This window comes from Ovis aries, chromosome X, assembly GCF_016772045.2.
Source record: "Ovis aries strain OAR_USU_Benz2616 breed Rambouillet chromosome X, ARS-UI_Ramb_v3.0, whole genome shotgun sequence".
Classification (NCBI taxonomy): domain Eukaryota; kingdom Metazoa; phylum Chordata; class Mammalia; order Artiodactyla; family Bovidae; genus Ovis; species Ovis aries.
The window spans coordinates 64,377,071-64,396,008 of NC_056080.1; the positions used below are offsets into that span (position 1 = coordinate 64,377,071).

An 18,938-nucleotide genomic window follows, 5' to 3' on the forward strand; every position below is an offset into this window, starting at 1 on the left:
TGGAATCTGCACACTGTCATCCTCTCCTCTTCAGCCCACACCCCTGAGACTCAGACACCAATACTTTTGCTTTTCCTTCCTTGGATTAGGTAAAGGGCTTGAGGATGGTGCCTGGACCCAGTGAGCTGGGGAGCAGGAGGGACAGTGGAGGGAACACAGGAGAAAAGCACAGGGTAGCTGCTGAGCTGGAGGTCAGGAGAGGTGTCTGGTGCCAACCTGGGGCATAGTACACCCCGGCAGCTAGAGGTGGATGGTCCAGTCCTTGGAGCTTTCACATCCTCCCTGCCCTAGCCATCTTACCAGCCTACCCTCCTCCAGCCAGGCTGTCTCTGTGTGTTATGTCCCAGATGAAGGGACAGGATAAAATCCCAGAGAAACAGCTAAATGAAGTGGACATAGGCAACCTTCCTGAAAAAGAATTCAGGAAAAGGATAGTGAAGATGATTCAGGATCTCGGAAAAAGAATGGGGGCAAAGATTGAGAAGATGCAAGAAGTGTTCACCAAAGACCTAGAAGAACTAAAGAACAAAACCACACAGAGATGAATAATACACTAGAAGGAATCCATAGCAGAATAACCGAGGCAGAAGAATGGATAAATGACCCGGAGGACAGGATGGTGGAAATCACTGCCACAGAACAGAATATAGAAAAAGGAATGAAAAGAAATGAAGACAGCCTAAGAGACCTCTGGGACAATGTTAAATGCACAAACATTTGCGTAATAGGGGCCCCAGAAGGAGAAGAGAGAGAGAAAGGATCTGAGAAAATATTGGAAGAGATAATAGCTGAAAACTTCTCTAACATGGGAAAGGAAATAATCGACCAAGTCCAAGAAGTACAGAGAGTCCCAGGCAGGATAAACCCAAGGAGGAACACACCAAGACACATAGTAATCAAACAGACAACAATTAAAGACAGATAAAATATTAAAAGCAACAAGGGAAAAATGACAAATAACATACAAGGGGCCAACGACAAACAACATACAAGGGATCTTCCATCAGGCTATCAGCTGATTTCTCAACAGAAACTCTACAAGCCAGAAGGGAATGGCATGATATATTCAAAATGATGAAAGGGAAGCGCCTGCAACCAAGAATACTCTATCCAGCAAGACTCTCCTTCAGATTTGATGGATAAATCAAAAGCTTTCCAGACAAGCAAAAATTAATCACTGTTCTGCAGCAGTGATTTCCGCCATTCTGTCCGTTCTTTTATCATCATTTATCCGTTCTTTGCCTCTGCTATTCCGCTATGGATTCCTTCTAGTGTATTAATCATCTCTGTTTGTTTGTTCTTTAGTTCTTCTATGTCTTTGGTAAACATCTCTTGCATCATCTCCATTGTTTTCCTGAGATCCTGGATCATCTTCACTGTTATTATTCTGAATTCATTTTCTGGAAGGTTGCCTATCTCCACTTCATTTAGTTGCTTTTCTGGGGTTTTATCTTGTTCCTTCATCTGGGAAATAACTTTCTGCTTTTTCATGGTAGTTGTTTGGCCTGAGGCGACCCAGCCCTGGGGTCTACAGGCTCTGTGGTAGGGTTAATGGAAAATTCCAAGAGGGTTTACACCAAGGGGACCTTCCAGTGCCCCTGTCCCTGTGGTGAGCCCCTGCCAACCCACGCTTCCACAGAAGGCCCTCCAACACAGCAGGTAGTTTTGGTTCAGTCTCCTGTGGGGTCACTGCTCCTTTCCTCTGGGTCTCGGTGCATGCAAAATTTTGTTTGTGCCCTCCAAGACTGGAGTCTCTGTTTCCCCTTGTCCCGTGGAAGTCCTATAATCAAATCAAGGCCAGATTCCCTGGGGATTCCCAGTCCCTTTGTCAGATCCCCCAGGCTGGGAAGCCTGACATGGGGTTCAGAACCTTCACAACAGTGGGAGAACTTCTTTGGTATTATTGTTCTCCAGTTTGTGGGTCACCCACCTGGCAGGTATGGGACTTTATTTTATCGTGATTGCACCCTTCTTATTGTCTCGCTGTGGCTGCTTCTTCTTCATCTTTGGACGTGGGCAGCTTTTTTTGGTGGACTCCAGTGTCCTCCTGTCAATGACTGTTCAACAGCCAGTTGCTATTTTGGTGTTCTTGCAGGAGGAGATGAGTGCATGTCCTTCTATTCCACCATTAAAAGGAGTTCTTAAAGCTGAAAACAAATAGATCCTAGTTAATATTACAAAAACATACAACACAGTGGTAGAGGGATGCATACATTCAGATCCAGAATAATCTAACAGTGTAATATGGTGGTGTACCTACTTAACTCTAGCTAAAGATTAAAAGATAAAAATTTGCTGTAGCATCAATTTGTTAATGGGTATGCAATTTAAAATACATAAATGGTAATATAAAAAAACATAATGTGTATGATATTTTATGCAAGCTCCATGGTAACCACAAAGCAAAAGCATACATTAGATTCACAAAAGATGAAGAGAAGGGAACCAAAACGTACCATGAAAATCAATTTACCAAGGAAAGCAGCTAAAATGGAAGAAAGGAATTAGGGAACTAAAAATCAGTCAGAAATCAATTACTATGATGGCATTATTAAATACTTACCTATCGATAATTACTCTAAATGTAACTGGATTTAGTTCTCCAGCAAAAGGAATAGAGTGGATGGATGGATTTAAAAACAAAAACAAAAACAAAACAAAACAATGCTCCACTGCACTGCTGCCTACAAGAGACTCACTTCAGTTTTAAGGTCATACCTATGCTCAAACTGAAGGGATGGTAAAAGGTATTCCCTGAAAGTGAGAAACAAAAGAGAGCAGTAGCCATACCGATATCAGACAAAATAGGCTTTAAGCCAAAAATGGTAATTTGAGACAAAGAAAGTCATTATATAATGATAAAGGGTGTCAGTTCATCGAGATGATACAAGAATTGTGAATCTTAATATATACCCACCCACCACTGGAACACCTGAGTATATTGAGCAAATACTAACAGATCTGAAGGGCTAAATAGGTAACAACACAACAATAGTAGGGGACTTCAATATTCCACTTTCACAATGGATAGATTATCCACACGAGATCAACAAAAGGAAAAAGGAAATGGGCTTGAACCATACTGTAGACCAGATGGACTTAACAGACTTGTACAACATTCCATCTCACAGCAGCAGAACACATTCTTCTCAAGTTCAAATGGAACATCTTCCAGGATGGATCATATGATATCTCATGAAACATCTCTAAGCAAATTTAAGAAGATTGAAACCACACCAAGTATCTTTTGCGTCTACAATGGCATGAAACTAGAAATCAATAACAGGAACAAAGCTGGAAAATTCACAAATATCTGGGTACTAAATAGCACACTCCTGAACAACTAATGGGTCAAAGAAGAAGTAAAATGGTCTATTTAAAAATATCTTGAAACAAATGAAAACGGAACCACAATGGACTACAAAAGCAGTTCTAAGAAAGAAGTTTATAGTGATAAATGAATACATTAAGAAACAAGCAAGAGGGCTTCCCTGGTGGCTCAGTGGAAAAGAATCTTCCTGCCAATGCAGGGTACACAGGTTCGCTCCCCTGATCTGGGAGGATCCCACAAGCCGCAGAGCAACTAAGCCTGTGCACTACAACTATGAGCCTGTGCTCTAGAGCCCGGGAGCTGCAACTACTGAGTCTGTGCACCTAGAGCCTGTGCTCCACAACAAGAGAAGCCACTGCAATTGGGGGCCCACACACCGCAACTAGAGAGTAGCCCCCACTCGCCGCAACTAGAGAAAAGCCTGCACGTCAACGGAGACCCAGCTTGGCCAAAAATAAATAAATGGGAATGAAATTGTGTATTTTTTAAAGAAACAAGAACGATATCAAATAAAAAATCTTGTGGAATAAGAGAAAAAAGAAAAAAAAACTCTAAGTGCAAAGTTAGAGATAGAAGGAATTAACAAAGATCAGAGAAGAAAAAAAATCGAAATGGAGACTAGAGAATGAATAGAAAAGATCAATGAAAGTAAGAGCTGGCTTTTGAAATGATAAACAAAACTGACAAACTTGTTCCTAGATTAACTAAAGAAAAGAGTTCAAACATATAAAATCAGAAACGAAATAGGAGACATTACAATGACACCACAGAAATACAAAGGATTGTGAGAGACGATTATGAACAGCCATACACCATCAAATTGGAAATCTAGGAATGGATAAATTGCTAGAAACATGCAGTTTACCAAGACTGAATCATGTAGAAATAGAAAATATGAAAAGACTAATTATGAGTAAGGAGATTAAATCAGTGAAGGCAAAAACAACTCTCAGCAAAGAAAAGCCCAAGACCAGATGGTTTCAATTGTGAATTCTATCAATCATTTAAGGAAGAATTAATGCCAGTCTTTCTCAGACTCTTCCAGAAAACTAAAAAGGATGGGATACTTCCAAACTCATTTCACAAGGCCAGTGTTATCTGATACCAGGGTCAGAGAAAGACACTACAAGAAAATGATAGACTGATGTCACCAATGTCACTGAAATTCTTAACAAAATAGCAGGCCAAACTCAACAGCACATGAAAAGAAGTATATTCCATGACCAAGTGACAATTATCCCTGAGAGGCAAGGGTGGTTCAACATATTTAAATCAATAAGTGTGATATACCACATTAAAAAATGGAAAATTAAAATCATATGATCACTTTGATATATGAAGAAAAAGCATTTGGCAAAATACATCATTTCAGGATAAAAATGGTGAACAAGTTGGGTATAGAAGGAACGTACTTCAACATAATAGAGGCCATATATGACAAGCCCACCATCAGCATCATACTAAACAGTGAAAGGTCATGTCACACATGACCAGAAAATGTCTGGGAAATTGTTCTAGTTTAAAGGACACTAAAGAGACACGAAAACTGAATGCAATGCATGTTCTTTGATTGGAAGCAGAATTAAAAATATAGGTACAGAGGACAATTTGGGGACACGTGAATTTTGAATGAGTGCCTTCAGTAGAGAATTGTATTGCCTCAAAGTTAAATTTTCTGAGTTTGAAAACTGCTTAAGATGTTGTAGCAATCAACATGTAAAAGAATGAAATTAGAACACTTCCTAAACACCATACACAAAGATAAACTCAAGATGGATCGAAGACCTAAATTTAAGACTAGAAACTATAAAACTCTTAGAGGAAAACATAGGCAGAACACTCAAGGACATAAATCAAAGCAAGATCCTCCATGACCCACCTCCTAGACTACTGGAAATAAAAACAAAAATAAACAAGTGGGACCTAACTAAACTTAAGAGCTTTTGCACAGCAAAGGAAACTAGAAACAAGGTGAAAAGACAACCCTCAGAATGGGAGAAAATAATAGCAAATGAAACAACTGACAAAGAATTAATTTCCAAACTATACAAGCAGCTCATACAAGTCAATACCAGAAAAACAAACAACCCAATCAAAAAGTGGGAAAAAGACCTAAACAGTCATTTTTCCAAAGAAGACATACAGATGGCTAACAAACACATGAAAAGATGCTCAACATCACAATGCAAATCAAAACCACAATGAGATATCACCTCACACCGGTCAGAATGGCCATCATCAAAAAATCTACAAACAATAAATGCTGGAGAGGGTGTGGAGAAAAGGGAAGCCTCTGGCACTGTTGGTAGGAATGTAAATTGACACAGCCACTATGAACGACAGTATGGAGATTCCTTAAAAATCTAGGAATAAAACCACCATATGACCCAGCAATCCCACTCCTAGGCATACACCCCAAGGACACCAAAATTTAAAAAGACACAGGTACCCCAATGTTCACTGCAGCACTGTTTACAATAGCCAAGACATGGAAGCAACCCAGATGTCCATCAACAGATGAATGGGTAAAGAAGCTGTAGTACATATACACGATGAAATATTACTCAGCCATAAAAAGGAAAGCATTTGAATCAGTTCTAATGTGGTGGATGAACCTAGAGCCTATTATACAGACAGAAGTCAGTCAGAAAGAGGAAAATAAATATTGTATGCACTAATGCATATATATGGAATCTAGAAAGATGATACCAATGAATTTATTTGCAGGGCAGCAATGGAGAAACAGACATAGAGAACAGACTTATGGACACGGGGAGAGGGGAGGAGAGAGTGAGATGTATGGAGAGAGGAACATGGAAACTTACGTTACCATATGTAAAATAGATGGCCAATGGGAATTTGCTGTATGTCTCAGGGAACTCAAACAGGGGCTCTGTATCAACCTAGAGGGGTGGGAGATGGGAGGGAGATGGGAGGGAGGTTCAAGAGGGAGGGGGCATATGTATACCTACGGCTGATTCATGTTGATGTTTGACAGAAAACAAAATTCTGTAAAGCAATTATCCTTCAATTGAAAAATAAATTAATTAAAAAAGAAAAAAAGAAGTGTTGTACCAATCAATTATTGTTTTTTAAGCCAGCTTTTCCACTCTCCTCTTTCACCTTCATCAAGAGGCTCTTTAGTTCCTCTTCGTTTTCTGCCATTAGAGTGGTATCAACCTGCCTATCTGAGGTTATTGCTATTTCTCCTGGCAATTTTGATCTCGGCCTGTGATTCATCCAGCCCAGCATTTCACACGATGTACCCTGATTATTTAATCAGGGTGACAAAATACAGCCTTGATGTACTCCTTTCCCAATTTTGAGCCAGTCCACTGCTCCATGTTCGGTTCTAACTGTTGCTTCTTGACCCGCATACAGGTTTCTCAGGAGACAGGTAAAGTGGTCTGGTACTCCCATCTCTTTAAGAATTTTCCACAGTTCATAATGACCACAGTCAAAGGCTTTAGCATAGTCAATGAAGAAGAAGTAGATGTTTTTCTGGAACTCCCTTGCTTTCTACGTGATCCAGTGGATATTGGCAATTTGATCTCTGGTTCCTCTGACTTTTTAAAACCCAGTTTGTACATCTGGAAGTTCTTGGTTCACGTACTGCCGAAGCCTAGCTTGAAGGATTTTGAGCATCACCTTACTAGCTACTAGCACCAGGATCTTCCTTGGTGGCTCAGATGATAGAGAATCTGACTGCAATGCAGGAAACATGAGTTCCGGTCCCTGGGTCAGGAAGATCCCCTGGAGAAGGGGAATGGCTTCTCACTCTAGTATTCTTGCCTGGAGAAACCCATAAACAGAGGAGCCTGGTGGGTTACAGTCCATGGGGTTGCCAAGAGTCACACACGACTGAGCAACTAATACTTTCACTTTCACTTACTAGCATGTGAAATGAGCACAATTGTATGATAGTTTGAACGTTCTTTGGCATTACCCTTCTTTGGGATTGGACCCTGTGAACAGATAGAAATGTAACAGATTTCTATATCATCATTTTGTACTCTGCAACTTTACTGAATTGATTTATGAATTCTGGTAGATTTCAGGTGACATCCTTAGGATTTCCAATGTATAGTAACATGTCATCTGCAAACAGTGACAGTTTTAATTTTCCTTTTCCGTTTTGGATTCCCTTTGTTTCTTTTTTCTTCTCTGATTGTGATCTCATAACGTACTTTCTACAATTTATTGAATAATATGGGTTTATTGAAATTAAGCTACATATAAACTCTAAGTGCCTACAAACATTCTATTATGGAACCACCACTACAATCAACATAAAAAATATTTTCATCAGCTACAAAATTGTTTCATGCTCTTTGGTAGTTTAACCCATAATCTCAACCCCAAGACCCTGGCAATCCCCAGTCTTGTTTTCTGTGTCTATAGTTTGGCCTCCTCAAGAATGTGAAGTAAATGGAATTGGGAAGTATGTAGATTTATCCATTTGGATTCCTCAGAGAAAAGAACATATAGGTGATTTCTGGATGTGCAATGTACATTTATGTCACCTGAGTATGGTTACATGGGTTGACTGGTTCATAATTATTTGTGATATTGAGGGCTTACACTCTCCACAACGAGTATATGTATAGTCTGTTTAATTCGTATTTAATTCAATGTAGTTAATCTTTTATGTTTGGAAAGGTTATTTTATGCAAAAGCAATAGTAAATCCTTTTAAAAAGTGAATCATCGTTGTAAAAGTCAGGCTGGCAGATACCTCAAGAGGACTAGGGAGGAAGAAGTGATTGGCTTGAAACAAAAGGGGGTTCAAAACTACAGGCCTGTTCCGCATCTGCATCTGGGAAGTACTTACCAGGCCTTCAATATTGCACAAGCACAAGGGCACGAAGCACACCACAGTCATTCAAACACTGGGACAGTCCAGGGACTGGGATGGTTACCCAGGGATAGTCCAGGTGGAAAATCTGGCAGCCCCAGTGTGCCCGGCCAGACCTGGCCAATGCAGGTGAAAGTGACCCCACATTAAGTCAGCTGAGTAGCAGCCTTTATTGCATCTGCAAGCATAACCCGTTATCACACAAAGGAAAATACAAGCCAACTGCAGGGATTAGGACTTGGACATCTTTGGGCAAGATTACTGTGCTCACCACCCCAGGCTCCCTCTTCAGGACTCACCGACTCTACCTTCTTTGCTTGTGCCAGTCTCCCTCAAGAGTCCACAGAGAGCGGTAGACCTGGGGATGGGTGTGATGGGGAGGAAGCATCTTCCCTGGAGTTGGACAGGCAGCAGAACCAGGCAGGATGGGGCCCGGGGCTCTCCAAAGCAGCTGTCATTGTCTCCCAGGCTGGAGAAGGGGCATGAGGGGGAAAGGCGACAGGGGGCACTGAATGAGGCTGGGCTTCAGCCTTCCTCCTACCCTCTGGGGCACAGATGTATTTCTTTAGCCTATGCCTTAGGCCCTGCCACAGATTTCCCGCTGGAAGTGGAAGGCTTGGGGCTGAGCCAAGGCCTGTGATGTATATGTTTCCAGCACCATTATAGTGAGGTAGTTGATCTGAACTGTGTGCTCAGAGGAGGGAAGGGAGCCTGGTAAAAAGTGAAGGAAGGGTTGTGCTCATGCCCTCCCACCTCCCCTTCCACGAGCTTTTCCACTTCCTCACCCTGGTGACCACAGTCCCAGGCCCCTCTCCGCCCAAGAGTGGTGCTGATGCTGGTGCTGGACTTCTCCCTGGGCACAACTTACCTACATGTCTCGGTGGGCACAAACCTCAGCTGGAAGGTCTCTGCCAAATTTACTCACTTGGACAACAGCGAGATGTGCTACACCACCAGGCAATAACCACTGGATCAGCTGTAAACTAAGTGATCAAGCCCACCTGCTCCAGGGAGGGGTCTGAGTGGAAGGAGTAAGTCCCATTCATCTTCTTTTCTGACCCTGAGGTCTGTGACTGTCCCAACCCTCGTGCTCTGTCCACCTGACCTCATGCCATGAGCCGCGGAAGGAAGTCAACGTGAGAATATGGGGAAGGGCGGACCCAAGTGCTCCCCATTGCTCAGGTGCAGTCACCTCTAACTCCCCACAAGTAACCCAGGTTTTGGAGGGAGGTCTCCTGTTTCTAAGATGGGTAGCCATGTCCCCGGAGCCACTCTTCCCATTTTCACTCATCCACACCCTCAGCAGTTGGCAGACATCACAGAATCACAAGGTAGGATCCAGTGCCTCCTCCAGCGACTCCAACATTTTGAGATGTCCTGTCCTGAGATTTGCATCCTCCCCTTCTACGTTTTGGGAACGTGACAACACCCCTTGAATAAAGGAGATCTGACCCTTGCTTCGGCTCACTCAATGCCCTACAGAATCTGGACCAGTCTCTACTTCCATTACTCCCCGAATCACGTCTTTCTGCCTCAGGGGGCATTATCCCTGATGACTTTTATTCACACAGAGAGATGACCAGGCACCAACTTTGAATGTGCAGCATACCCTCTATTGTGAAATAAAACCATGGTCTTTCAGGAAGGAAGTCAGGCAAAACCTACCCTCACTTCACTCGAATACAAATGTGTCCCTCTGAGTCGCAGGCTGGCACAGCCCTGGGGTCTTGGCTGAGAGAAGGAAGTCCTCCCCAAACTTCAGAGAAGGGCGGGTGGTGGTGGGGGTGGGGGCAGAAATTGAACATGAATTTGAGACTTAGTCTTGTGTGCCCTAACAAGTAGTCTGGGAGACTGAGCTGGGACACTCTTGAGAAATACCATTTGCAGGAAAATCTATGTCATGGGGCTGGTGGAACAGTATTTGATGGAGATCCTGTGAGAACACAGACTTACCAACCATACTTGTCATGGAGCCTGAAGGACCCATTTCCACTCAAGGGCAGAGAGACATCCAGGCGGCAGGAGTGTAGGCTGGTCAGCTGGCTAGGGCAGGGAGGACATGAAAGCTCCAAGGACTGGACCATCCGTCTCTAGCTGTCAGGGTGCACTCTGCCCCAGATCGGCACCAGACGCCTCTCCTGACTTCCAGCTCGGCAACTGACCTGAGCTTTTCTCCTGTGTTCCCTGTACCTTCGCTCCTGCTCCCCAGTTCACTGGGTCCAAGATTCATCCTCTTGCCCTTTACTGAACCCGAGGAAGGGGAAGCACAAGTTTTGGTGCCTGAGTCTCAGGGATGAGTGCTAAAGAGGAGAGGGGGAAGAGTATGCAGGTTCCTGCTTGCAAGGTGGCACCGGGGGGTGGGGTAGGGACTCCACTGAGAGGGTAGGGCCCGGGAAGGGGGAAGATGAGCACACCTGTGCCTGCTACCACCTGCTTAAGTAAACATGCAGGCAAGGTCATCGATGGCAAGCCAGGGGAGGGATCGAGGGTGCTCTGACAGGAAAGCAGAGCGGTCAGGGTAAGGAGGACAATGAGTGCAGTGAGGAAAGGGTGAAAGACTGGAGCTCTGTAAGGGGGTCATGAGTTCCTTCTGACAGGGAGGCAGAATGGCAGCAATGAATGGAAACTGCTAAACCCCAGAGGAGGGTGTTTAGAGAACTAGAAGAGGGCTTTCAGGGAAAGGGAGGACGTGCCAGTGTGGCCAGACAGAGCCCACACAGAACACAGACTGGGGGTGCTCCGCTGGCCTGACGGCCTGGATGGTAGCAGAGGCTGACCCAGAGTCCCCACCACAGGATGCCAGAGGTACTGTTCTTGAACAGGCTCTGATGTGGAGCAGCTCCCCACCAGGCCTCGTCCCCACTCCCTTAACCCCTACCCCTCAGAGAGAGGGCAGAACACAGAATATGAAGAGTCCTTTAATCAAAAACTGCTGTGGCAAAACCAATACAATATTGTAAAGTAAAGTAAACGAATTAACTAAATTAAAAACAAACAAACAAACAGAACTGCTGTGAGACTGGGGCAGAGAAGGGGCAAAACAAGCGGCAGAGGATGCCCTGGTGGAGGCAGAACAAGAGGCAACAAGCTCGGCCACAGCTCGCCAGCCCCGGAGGTAACAGCTGCTCCTCTTGCAGGAAGGCACTGGGCTCAACCTGTGAAACAGCAGAGTCAGGGAAGAGCCTCAAGCCAGGGCCAGCCCACAGCCCTGCTCAACAGCCAACGTTGTGGGAAGGAGTATGCAATGTGTAACACTCACTTCAGAGGATCTGGAACTTCTCAGCCAGGTACTGCATGGAGGCTGCAACAGGGAGAGGCATAAACAGGTGCTCCAGACAGACGGACATAGAAGCCTGTCCCCCGTCCCCGTGGGGAACCACCTAGCCCTACACCCTGAAACCCACATACCCCCAGCCCAGATGCAAAGAGCTCTGGGCCTGATCACTCCCCACTACCGGAATTAAATGTGGAGCCATTTCCTAAAAGGAAACAAAATGTGCCAGCAGCTCTCAAGCTCGGGGCCACGTCCAAACCATTCAAAAATTGTCTCGCAAAATATCCAACAAGAACCTTAGAGGCCACGCCGATCAACAAGGCATCTCTACAAGTCCTATCAGAAGGAGCTCTCAGGACTCGAACGGCTGGCAGAGTGTGCACGCGGTCCACACAGTACTTTGTTACTTGTCCGCATGCCCAGCTGAACATGCACCACACGCTCCAGGGACAGGCTTGCTAGGTTCTCCTCCCCACAGGAATGCTGATCCCTACGAGGCCCCCTGCACCTGCAGCCCACCCCACCCAAAGGGCCCACCTTGCTTCTGCACTAAGAACCCGCTGCTCTCTGTCCCTGGTTCCTCATACCTAGTTGCTCCTTAAGGTCGTCTATTTCTCTCTGTAGCACTACACACTAGGCCAGCAGACACAGGAGGAAGAGAAAAGGTTAGTATACACCCGCCTCCCCTCTCCTCCTCTCCTCTTCCCCGGGCCCTCCATCCCAAAGCCAGGTGTCCAGACTGGCAAGGCAAAGACTTTCCTCAGTGGAAAGGAGGTGGGCTCCCTCCCTGGGGTGTGGGATGGGACGGCGGGGAGGGGGCCCACACACGTCAGTTGCACTTGGACCCAGATCCCACCATGGGGTTTGGGTGTGCACTTCCAGGAGTCAGAAGCAGCATTACCCGAGGACAGCCCTGCCTTCCAGGTGGCTGCTGCTGCCTTTTCGGTCTTGGGAGACGGTCAGCTGGTCTCTGGTCACCTGACAGGGAAAGGACACACAATCCAGCTTCCCAGGCTCCCAGTGAGGTGGAAAGGGCCAAGCAGGGTCTAACGTGAGGTGAGGCAGTACCACCCTCTGCTAGCATCAAGCCTCCCCTGCTCTGCCCGGCAGGCAGCCCAAACCTTCTCTCTGGGCCTGCCCCTCCTATTCCTCAGGGGCAGCCATTTCACCACGATGGTCGCCAAAGACTGTGGTTCTGGGTTCGAGCCTCCCAGAGCGGCAGCCACAGCCAGCACCTGGGAGAGCAATGTGGGCCAACAGCACTTCACAGAAAAGGCTATTAGCCTGCAGGTCTACGCCCAGAGTAGCTGTTGGGGCACTGCCACCAATCACCCCTGCCAAACAAATCCCACACAGAAGGTGATGGGGCCAGGGCCAGCCCTGTTGACACCCTGTTTCCCATGGGAGAAGCAGCCTCTGAGCCCCCAGGAGAGAGAGAGAATCAGAGACAGAGGTTTCTGCCCTCACCTCTGGTCTCCACCTCCCCCGCCCCCCACCCTCCGCCCCATATCAAAACCCAGGACACTCACCTGAGGGGCCAGGCCCTCTGGGCATGACTTCTCCCTTGTTCACGGCCACGGGCTCTGAGTTTCTTGAATCCTGCCCACCTCTGATGCTGAGGTTGGCGCTGCTGGGTTCTCCATGATGCACCCGTGAACAAGATAGCCACGGCCTGTCAGTGGTTAGCTAAAAACAAAGATTTCTCACTGATCTGCAGTAAGGATGTGTGCGTGTGTGCGTGCGCGTGTGTGTACCAGTGCATTTATATGTCCATGTCTGTGTGTGAGAGCTCGTATGATTCAAGACCGAGCTGAGGCAGGGAATTGGGAAGACAATCGAAAGGCTGATCTCTTTAGCACATTCTCCGTCAGTCAGCCCCAGGCCAGCAGGCAGAGCTGAGCTGGGGACAACAGTGTGGCACTGAGAAAGTCTGGGGCCCCTGCAAGGAAGGTTTGGGGAACAGCTAGGAAGTAGGATTCAGGAAAGTGATGCGTCTAAACACTGAAGCTCTGTGAAGCTTTTAAGGGGTCCCCTCAAATCAATTCAGCTACCAGCCCTGCTTTCCACGCCAGCCCCAGCCTCGTGGAGGAGGCTGGAAAGAGGCCAAGGGTGGAGAACCGAGCCCAGCACACCCAAAGTGCTACCTTCACATTTGTCCCTAGGAAAAGGACCCCAACCTGGCATCCTAATGACCCAGTGACCGAGGGCCACCCAATGACGACCCCTGAGGGATGGAGAAGGGGAGCACGGGGTGAAGACATGTGTCCTGGGGAGGGTGGCAGGGGCAAGAGTGGGGAGAGAGGAGGGGCCTGGCCTACTCACTTGGCCCTTTGTGACTGGGTCTCTATTTGGGTCGTTGTCTTCTCCCGACACCGCCACTGCTGCCACCGAGTCCCGGGCCCGCCTAGCCACGGGCTTCTTCCCAGCGCCGGTGTGCTTGGACTCTTTGGCTCCCCAAGGGACCAAGGCATACTTCTTGGACCTCCCAAGCAGCGGGATGCCGAAGATTGGGGGGAAGGTGGCCGGATCCAGGGGAGTGGCCGAGATTCCCCGCCCCCAGGAAGGGAAGGTTCTCCCAGGGCAGGTTTGGAGACGCCCCAAAGGATTTCTTCTCCTGGACCCTCTTCCTCCTAGGACTGGGCCGCGGCAGCCTGGCTGTAGTGGCAGCTGCGGGAGCTGCTGCTGCTGCTGCTACTCCCGGGTAGCTGGGCAGGCTGCCCCCCTTCCCCCGGAGCACACTCTGCATTTTCTTAGGGGGGGAGATGTCCTCCTGGTCTGCATCGCCCTGCCTGCCCTGCCTTTCCACAACCGAAATCAATCCTCGCGGAGCTGAGGACAGGCAAGTGCCTGGCACGTCAAGGAGATTCTCCCTGCCTTGGACATTCGAGTGTCTGGGTGTGTCCCCGGGATCCTTGGGGCTGTTCAGCTTGGCCTGGCCTCCGTCTTTGGGATAAATGCTCACTCTCATAGGCTGTATCTCACTGCACTCATCAGAGGACTCGGAGTCGGAGAGCAGCCCGGCTAGGCTTCCTGAGGGGGGCCACTGGCGATCCACAGCCATGTTCAACCTACTCTTAGTGCCTCTCTTAGGGTTCCCCCAGGCCCGGCCTGCCCTGGGCCCGCCGACGCACAGAGGGCCGGCCTCAGCCTGTGCCGCTTCCCCACACCTCTGGGCGGCCGCGCCTCGAGTGCTGGGACGCGCCTCGAGGTCCCGCAAGGCAGACACTTCGCCGACCGCGTATCTCTCCGGGGACATGTGTCTGCGGATGCCCAGCAAGTCCAGGTCGGCCAGCTGCTGCAGGATGGCCGCCACTGACTCGTCAGACAGCTGCACGGCGTACCCCGTGTCGTCGGCCGGAGAACCAGGCCGGCCTTCGCGGCCCAACAGCACCGGCCCTCCCGCTTCCAGCACCGCCCGCTCCAACTCGAAGCCCTCAGAGTCTGGGAAGCCATCCCCGCCCTCACCCTCGCCGCTTCGCTGTGCCCCTGGCTCGGGGCCGGGGTCGGGGCCGGGACCCCGTGGGGCTGGGGAGCCAGCCTCAAGGCCGCTGGTCTGCTCCCCACACTCTGAGCCAGAACCCCCTCCCCAAACAAACACCTCATCGTCTGGGGAGCTCATGTCGCGATCTGGGTGGCTGCCGGAGCCGGGGCGGCGACGATTTATCAACCGAGTCGCGGCGGCGGCGATGATGGCGGTCAGGGCACGTGAGGCACGCGGCGTCTGGAGCGTGCCGTCAAGCACCACACGCACCGCACGCAGGAGATCGCCGCAAATAACGCGAGGCTTTCAGCGTGCCAGCGCTGCTGCCTGCTCATTGGTCTGGTTTCCGCCAACCAGCACGCGCCTTGTTTGCCCGCCCCCTCGAGGTGTAACCAATGGGGTCGAGGGCCTCCTCCGGTTTGCTGCCAAGCCCAAAGGCCATGCCGGCAGTTGGCGAGTTGGCGGTTGAAGGTCATGCTGCGCTCGAGTGTACCTCTGTCAAGCCTCTCGTCCCACCTCCTCCTGTCCCACCTCCCGTTTCCAGTTAGAGTCACAGCCCTGAGCCCTGACCGTGTACAAAGTGGGTGGAGCGGGAGGCGGGTGGGAGGGGGCGGGGTACTGAGGGCGCTGGGCGCCTAGTACGTGCTGAAAGCATTTGCCAGCCTTCCTTCCACCACAAGTCTTATGACCCAATGGGAGAATGGGCAGAGGAATCCCGCACTCAGTGATGAGTGGTCGGCGTACTTCTCCCCAAATGGCCAGAAGACAAAGGGATCGTAGTTTTGTTCTGTAACATCTCTGCCTCAACTACTCCATCAAACGTTCTTGGCAGGCAGATTTAGGGGACAGACTGGGATTGACCTCCCTCCCTCAGCTCTTTCCCCACTCTGAGGCAATTCAAAGAAGAGAGAGTCTCAGTCAGTGTCCAGTTACACCCGCAAAGATGCTCACCCCTGCTGATCCTGGAGATGTAAACTAAAACCACGAATCGGGCTGCACACACTAGGATGACAAGCTTCCAAGTGCTTAACCATTCCAAGAGTGCGAGAGTTTAGGAGCAAACCTCTGTGGCGGTGGTGCAAGAAATCCATTTGGGAGGTAATTTGGCAGAATCTATGAAAAGCAACTTACACAGCAGAGACCCCGTGCCCGGCACTCTTCTAAGTGCTGTACGTAAATAGTAACGCTTCCTTGTGACACTCCTAGGACTATAGTACTAATGACTACCAGCCTCTTCCAGGTGAGGAAACAGGTGCTGAGAGATTCGGCCACTGGCCCACGGTCATTTGGCCCATGGGGGTCAGCGGTAGAATTGAAGCCAAGCAATCTGACTCCAGAGTCCTTGCTTTGACCCAGAGATCTAAAAAAGCTATTTTCCCCCCTCTATCAGGAAGTCCACTGCCTGGCACATCTTCTGAAATTGAGGGTTTATTTCTAAGATCTCTTATTTTACTCCATTGGTCTCTTTGTTAATATGGCAGTAACACACAGTTTTGATTAGTGTAGCTTTGTAGTGTTTTGGAATCAAGAAGTGTGAGTTCTCTACTCTTTCTTTGGGCAAATTGTTTTCCCTATTAAGGATCTCTTTCAGTTCAGTTCAGTTCAGTCGCTCAGTCGTGTCCGAGTCTTTGCGACCCCATGATTCGCATGCACGCCAGGCCTTCCTGTCCATCACCAACTCCTGGAGTTCACTCAGACTCACATCCATCGAGTCAGTGATGCCATCCAGCCATCTCATCCTCTGTCGTCCCCTTCTCCTCCCGCCCCCGTTCCCTCCCAGCATCAGAGTCTTTTCCAATGAGTCAACTCTTCGCCTGAGGTGGCCAAAGTACTGGAGTTTCAGCTTTAGCATCATTCCTTCCAAAGAAATCCCAGGGCTGATCTCCTTCAGAATGGACTGGTTGGATCTCCTTGCAGGGATTCTACTTAAATTTTAGGACGAGTTTTTCTATTTATGTAAAGCATGCTATTGGGATTTTGATAGGGTTTGCATTGGATCTGTAGATCACTCTGGGTAGTGTGTTAGAAGAACAGATCCAGTGGAGTGTGTGTGTGTAAAAGAATTGACTCATTCAATTATAGAGGCTGGTAAGTCCAAAGATCTAGAGGGTGAGTTGGCTAGCTGGAGACCCAGAAGAGCCAGTGGTTTAGCTCTAGTCCAGGTTAGAAGGCCTAAGAACCAAACCAGTAGAGCTGATATTTCAGTTTGGGTCTAAAGGCAGGAAAAACAACAACAACAACAACAACAACAAACTGATGTCCCAGGTCCAAAGGCTTTCACGCAGGAAGAATTCTCTTATGTGAGGAAAGTTTGCCTTTTTGTTTTGTTCAGATTATCAACTGATTAGGTAAAGCCCACCCACAGTATCAGGGAGAAATCTGTTTTACCCCGTTGACTGATTTAAACGTTAATCTCGTGAAAAAGCACCCTACAGAAACACCCAGAATAATGTCTGACTAAATGTCTAGGCACTCTGTGGATTAGTCAAGCTGACACACAAAATTAACCACCTCAGATAGGATGGACTTCTTAACAATATTTAGTTTTCCAGTCTGTGCAGACAGATGCCTTCCCATTTATTTGTGTCTTTTTCAGTTTCTTTCAGCAATGTTTTGTAGTTTGCAGTGTACAAATTTTTTGAGTCCTTGCTTGAGTTTATTCCTCAGTATTTTTTCCTTTTTTGCTGCTAATGTCAATGGAATTGTTTTCTTAATTTCCTTTTCAAATTGTTCTTTGTTAGTGTGTAGTAATACAACTGAATTTTGCTTTTGTATTTTGTGTCCTACAACTTTGTTGAATTTGTTTATTAGTTCTACCAGTTGTGTGCGTGTGTGTGTGTGTATGGGTGTGTGTACTCTTTTGAGTTTTGCATGTACAAAATCATGCTCTCTTACAGAGTGAATTTTACTTCTTTCTGATTTGGATGCCTTTTATTTCTTTTGCTTTCCTAACAGCTCTGGCTATGACTTCCAGTTGTTGAATACTAACATAATGGTGAGAGCGGGCTTCCTTGCCTTGTTCCTTACCTTAGAAGAAGAGATTTCAGTTTTTCACCACTGGGTATGATGTTAGTTGTGGCCTTTATTATGTCGAGGTAATTTCTTTCTACTCCTAGTTCTTTGACTGTTTTTTCTCCTGGAGTGTTGAATTTTTTATGGGCATCTATAGAGATGATCATGTGATTTTTGTCCTTCATTCTGTTAGTGTGTTAGTCTGTTTGAGTTGCCAAAACCAAATACCACAGGCTGGATGGTTTAAACAAAAGACATTTGCTTTCTCATAGTTCGGGATACTAGAAGTCCAAGATCAAGGTGCCAGCAAGTTCAACTCCTGGTGTAGGCACTCCTCTTGTATTGCAGTTGGCCACTTTCTCTCTGTTTCCTCACATGACATTTCTTCTGTGTGTGTATGGAGACAGAGAGAGAGAGCGCGTGAGAGATCTGGTAACCCCTCCTCTTATAAGGATGTCAGATCCTTTGGGATTAGGGCCCCACTCTTACACCTCTGTGTGTGTTGTGCTTGGTCACTCAGTTGTGTCCGACTCTTGGTGACCCCATGAACTGTAGCACATCAGGCTCCTCTGTCCATGGGAATTCTCCAGGCAAGAATACTGGAGTGGGTTGCCATGCCCTCCTCCAGGGAACTTCCCAACACAGGGATGGAACTCAGGTGTGCTACACTGCAGGTGGGTTTGTTACCGTCTAGCCACCAGGGAAGCCCAAGGATACTAGATTGGGTAGCGTATCCCTTCTCCAGGGGAACTTCCTGACACAGAAATCAAAACCTATATTGCAGGCAGATTCTTTACCAGCTCCCTCAATTAATCCTAATTACCTCTCTAAAGGCCCCATCTCCAAATTCAGTCACATTGAGGGTTAGGGCTTTAAGATAGGCATTTGAGGGCAACACAATTCAGCCCATAATAGGACTCCTTTGAGAATCTATTGAAAGCTCTATACGCCCTCCCAAGAAGACTGTATACATTGCCTCCCACAAC

General features: G+C 47.6%; 1 protein-coding gene across 1 annotated transcript; it reads right to left on the bottom strand.

Annotated features, from left to right (window-relative positions):
* Window positions 1-11,445: 11,445 nt before the first annotated feature.
* LOC101107932 (uncharacterized protein CXorf49 homolog) lies at window positions 11,446-16,454 on the bottom strand. Its single transcript, XM_027963378.3, is given in 6 exon segments — window positions 11,446-11,486; window positions 12,047-12,092; window positions 12,361-12,437; window positions 12,989-13,145; window positions 13,782-14,036; window positions 14,038-16,454. Coding segments are annotated over 6 exon segments (1,617 nt in total). The 5' UTR covers window positions 15,079-16,454.
* Between the last annotated feature and the right edge of the window lie 2,484 nt (window positions 16,455-18,938).